The sequence below is a fragment of the Nerophis ophidion genome, linkage group LG02 (assembly GCF_033978795.1).
Source record: "Nerophis ophidion isolate RoL-2023_Sa linkage group LG02, RoL_Noph_v1.0, whole genome shotgun sequence".
NCBI lineage: Eukaryota > Metazoa > Chordata > Actinopteri > Syngnathiformes > Syngnathidae > Nerophis > Nerophis ophidion.
In genome coordinates, this window is record NC_084612.1 from 48,741,196 (window position 1) to 48,746,760 (window position 5,565).

General features: G+C 42.0%; 1 protein-coding gene across 4 annotated transcripts in view; it reads right to left on the bottom strand.

Annotated features, from left to right (window-relative positions):
- ilrun (inflammation and lipid regulator with UBA-like and NBR1-like domains) overlaps positions 1 to 2,860 on the bottom strand; it is a 19,687-nt gene extending 16,827 nt beyond the window's left edge. For all 4 annotated transcript variants that reach the window (XR_009803997.1, XR_009803996.1, XM_061885577.1 and 1 more), the window contains exon 1: positions 2,507 to 2,860. Coding sequence is in view for 2 of the 4 variants with exons in the window: in XM_061885577.1 (XP_061741561.1) it covers positions 2,507 to 2,664 (158 nt within the window). In the remaining 2 variants the exon portion in view is untranslated. The remainder of the gene's footprint in view (positions 1 to 2,506) is intronic.
- Positions 2,861 to 5,565: the final 2,705 nt, after the last annotated feature.

Genomic DNA, 5,565 nt, shown 5'->3' on the forward strand with positions numbered 1-5,565 from the left:
GGTTCCCTCAATCATCAGGAGATCTCCTGATGATTGAGGGAACCCCTCATGAAACAGATCTGTAGAGATGAAGTAGTCTTGTGATTTTTTTTCCCACACCTACATATTGCGCTCTACCACGGTATCGAGCACTATTCTCCGGATAATCCAATCAAGACATATATATATATATATATATATATATATATATATATATATATATATATATATATATATATATATATATATATATATATATATATATATATATATATATATATATATATTTATATATATATATATCCATCCATCCATTTTCTATCGCTTGTCCCTTTTGGGGTCGTGGGGGATCGCTGGAGCCTATCTCAGCTGCATTCAAGCGGTATGCGGGGTACACCCTGGACAATACATACATAAATATATATATATATATACCGTATTTTTCTGATTATAAGCCGCTCCGGAGTATATGTCGCACCGGCCGAAAATGCATAATAAAGAAGGAAAAAAACATATATACGTTGCACTGGAGTATAAGTTGCATTTCGGGGGGAAATGTATTTGATGAAACCCAACACCAAGAATAGACATTTGAAAGGCAATTCAAAATAAATAAAGAATAGTGAACAGCAGGCTGAATAAGTGTACGTTATATGACGCATAAATAACCAACGGAGAACGTGCCTGGTAAGTTAACGTTACATATTATGGTAAGAGTCATTCAAGTAACTATAACATATAGAACATGCTATACTTTTAGCAAACAATCTGTCACTCCTAATCGATAAATCCGATGAAATCTTCTACCCTCGATGTCACTTCTAAACAACTCTGCCAACTCCAAAGGTATGCGCCGCTTCGTCTTGTCGTTTTCTGCTGAATATTTCACTACGTCCATTTTGTAATCTGCAGTACATGATTTCCTTTTCGGTGCCATTTTTGCTCAGCCCTCCTCAGTTTTTATAAGTTACCGCCAACGTTGAAATGATCCATTTTAATTGCTATGGCAGTAGCATATAGCAGTTAACATCCCATGACCCACAATGCACTTCTGCCATGACCCTCCCCTGCCGAATTTTTATTGGTTGGCGTGAGTGTGACGATTGCTGACGTGTGTGTGACGATTGCTGACATTTTCTTCGTGTCTTCCACGCGTAATATAAATAATATTATTTAATATTTTACGGTAATGTGGTAATAATGTCACACATAAGTCGCTCCGGAGTATATGTCGCACACCCGGCAAAACTATGAAAAAAACTGCGACTTATAATCCAAAAAATACGGTATATACACACATATACATATATATATATATATATATATATATATATATATATATATATATATATATATATGTCTTAATTGGATTATCCAGAGAATAGTGCTCGATACCGTGGTAGAGCGCAATATGTATGTGTGGGAACCCCTCATGAAACAGTTCTGTAGAGATGAAGTAGTCTTGTGATTTTTCCCACACATACATACATACATACATACATATATATAGAGAGAGAGAGAGAGAGAGAGAGAGAGAGAGAGAGAGAGAGAGAGAGAGAGAGAGAGAGAGAGAGAGAGAGAGAGAGAGAGTACTTACATATATACATATATATACATATATATGTATATATGTATATACATATATATATATATTTATATATATATATACACGTATAAATATATAAAGTACTTCTCTCTCTTTCAGTGAATTACAGTTATATATATATATATATATATATATATATATATATATATATATATATATATATATACACACACACGCCCTGCGATGAGGTGGCGACTTGTCCAGGGTGTACCCTGCCTTCCGCCCGATTGTAGCTGAGATAGGCGCCAGCGCCCCCCGCAACCCCAAAAGGGAATAAGCGTTAGAAAATGGATGGATGGATGGATACACACACACACCCCCAGTGGGCCTTTTGAATATCTCCCTAATTATGAGGTGTCAAGGTAGGCAAGTACGATTTAAAGTGATTTAGGTAGCCCTTTTTGTCTTTTTTTTATATATATATTTAGTGTTATTACTCTCTGTATTTGCTGTCGTTTTCTTTCTTCGATGTTGAAAGTGCCTTGACTTTTGTTTGTATTATACATGTATGTTTGTTGTTCAATAAAAAATAAAAATAAATAAAAATAATTCGCATGTTGACATCCGCCAACGCGTCACGACCGATTACGTCACCAAGCCAGCGCCAGCTAGCTGACGTAGTGTTGCGCGGGCTAGCTACCCGGAAGTCTCACAGGGCTTTAATTAACCCCCTCTTATGATAGCTGGGGCCAGTGTTTACCTTTCAAAGTTGGGCCTGTAGTTACGACGTGCGTCGCTGCGGTGTCACAAACTGTTCACCGGAGGCTTCGTTCGGCGTCTAAATGTGTGAAGGCGCTGTGTTTGCCTCCATTTAAAAAAAACATGCATGCTAACAAGCTAATCATGCGAGCTGGCTAGCTAGAGTTAGCTCGCACTCCCCCTCCTTCCCTCCTCCTCCCCGCTTCCCAGCCCCGCACTCACCAGTTGGTCATGTCCAGGAAGAAGGCGCAGCCGGCGGGGTTGAGCTGGAAGCCCAGCAGCCTCTGGAACTCCGTGATGAGGACGTCCTTGTCCGTGGTGCCCATGCAGCTGAACTTCTGCATGAGCTCCGCGTCCACGTCCATGTCGGTGCCCTCCATGCGGAGGACAAGGGAAGGGGGAGGTCCTCGCTCTCTCTCGGTCTCAGCGGGGTCCCGGGCCCGGTCTAGCCATGGCGAGCCGCTCCGCCAGCACGACAACAAGCGTCAATGCGCATGGCTCCACAAGGGGGACGAAGTTTGACGTGACCACAGCACAGCGCGTCACCTGCGCCAATCACGGCGTAGGCGATGACGTCATCTGTTGCTATTTGGAGCCCCTCCTCTCATTGGCTCTTGCTCCGGTTCAACTTCCGCATTTTGCAGCTAGTAAATAAATACATAAAAACATGTTTTCTACATAGATGTCGATTTATGAAAAGTAAGGCCTACATTTTCTAATTGGCTTAATGGTTTACAATTATCAATCAGATCTTGGAGGATGATTCATAGTTCAAAAGCCCTTCAATTAATATATTTGTTAAAAAACATCCATCCATCCATTTTCTACCGCTTATTCCCTTTTGGGGTCGCGGGGGGCGCTGGCGCCTATCTCAGCTACAATCGGGCGGAAGGCGGGGTACACCCTGGACAAGTCGCCACCTCATCGCAGGGCCAACACAGATAGACAGACAACATTCCCACTCACATTCACACACTGGGGCCAATTTTTAGGGTTGCCAATCAACCTATCCCCGGGTGCATGTCTTTGGAAGTGGGAGGAAGCCGGAGTACCCGGAGGGAACCCACGCATTCACGGGGAGAACATTTAAAGTGATTTAGGTATCCCTTATTGTATTTTTTTAAATTATTATTGTTTTATTATTTATTCAGATTTACCTTCTATGTTAGCTACTTCTCTTTGTTTATAATTAGAGATGTCCGATAATATCGGACTGCTGATATTATCGGCCGATAAATGCTTTAACATGTAATATAGGAAATTATCGGTATCGGTATCAAAAAGAAAAATGTATGACTTTTTAAAACGCTGCTGTGTACACGGACGTAGGGAGAAGTACAGATCTTACCAACAAGCTGAATGGGTCAAAACACGCTGAGGCCCTCTACAAGAAGGGACAGAGCCGCCTCTACTTCCTCAGGAGGCTAGGATCCTTCAACGTCTGTACAAGGATGTTGAAGATGTTCTACGAGTCGGTGGTGTCGAGCGCTTTCTTGTATGCCGTGGCTTGCTGGGGCATCGGGCTGAGAGTGAGGGACGCAAACAGACTGGACAAGTTGGTTAGAGAAGGCCAGTAACCTGGTGGGAGTGGAGCTGGACTCTCTGGCGGTGGTGTCAGAGAGGAGAAGTCTAGCAAAACTTCTAGCCATTATGGACAACACCTCCCACCCACTACAATCGGACCTTGCGGAGAGAATGAGCACGTTCAGTGGAAGGCTCAGACTCCCAAAATGTAACACGGAACGACACAGGAGGTCCTCCATACCGACAGCCATCAGACTGTATAATGCATATGTTCCTTGACTGCGCTTAAATGTAGAATATATGTAGAATATATTTATACTCTTCATATATTATATATATAATATATGTCATATATTATTTATTATTATTATTGTTATACTCTTCATATATTATGTATATAATATATGTCATATATTATTTATTATTATTATTGGTTATTGTGAGCAAACTGTGGTGCTGAATTTCCCCCAGGGATCAATAAAGTACCTTCTATTCTATTCTATTCTAAACCTTAAATGCACTGCCTTTGCGTGCCCGCCCAGTCACATAATATCAACGGCTTTTCACACAAACAAGTGAATGCAATGCATACTTGGTCAACAGCCATACAGGTCACACTGAGGGTGGCTGTATAAACAACTTTAACACTGTTACAAATATGCGCCACACTGAACCCACACCAAACATCCGCACCGTAACACAACAGAACAAATACCCAGAATCCCTTGCAGCTCTAACTCTTCTGGGACGCTACAATATACACCCCTTGCTAACCCGCTACAATATACACCCCCCGTTGGACAATATCGTAATATAAGATATCTGCAAAAAAGCCATTTTTGGACATCTCTATTTATAATGTCTATTTTCTGCTGGATTTAATTTATATTTTACGCTGCAGCTGTTACATATACTGTAATATTCTACGTGGTAATTGTTATATATTGTATATTTGATATAAACATAGGCAGCACGGTGTAAGAGGGGTTACTGCATGTGCCTCACAATACGAAGGTCCTGAGTAGTCCTGAGTTCAATCCTGGGATCTTTCTGCGTGGAGTTTGCATATTCTCCCTGTGACTGTGTGGATTCCCTCCGGGTACTCCAGCTTCCTCCCACCTCCAAAGACATGCACCTGGGGATAGGTTTATTGGCAACACTAAATGGGTCCTAGTGTCTGAATGTGAGTGTGAATGTTGTCTGTCTATCTGTGTTGGCCCTGCGATGAGGTGGCGACTTGTCCAGGGTGTACGCCGCCCCCCGCGGGGGTGTGGGGGGGGGGGGGGGGGGGGTCCTTTTTTTTTTTTCTTTTCTTCTTTGTCATGAAAAAGGGATGTTTTTGTCATGAAAAACGGAGGTTTTTGTGGTTGGTGCACTAATTGTAAGTGTATGTTGTGTTTTTTATGTTGATTTAATAAAAATAAAAAATAATGTTTTTGTTTTTGTTTTTTTGGTGTTTTCTTTTAATAAAAAAATCTTCTGCGGCCCGGTACCAATCGGGGTGCGGGGCCACCTCAAGTCGCCACCTCATCGCAGGGCCAACACAGATAGACAGACAACATTCACACTCACATTCACACACTAGGGCCAATTTAGTGTTGCCAATCAACCTATCCCCAGGTGCATGTCTTTGGAAGTGGGAGGAAGCCGGAGTACCCGGAGGGAACCCACGCATTCAAGGGTAAAACATGCAAACTCCACACAGAAAGATCCCGAGCCCGGGATTGAACCCAGGACTGCAGGACCTTTGTATTGTG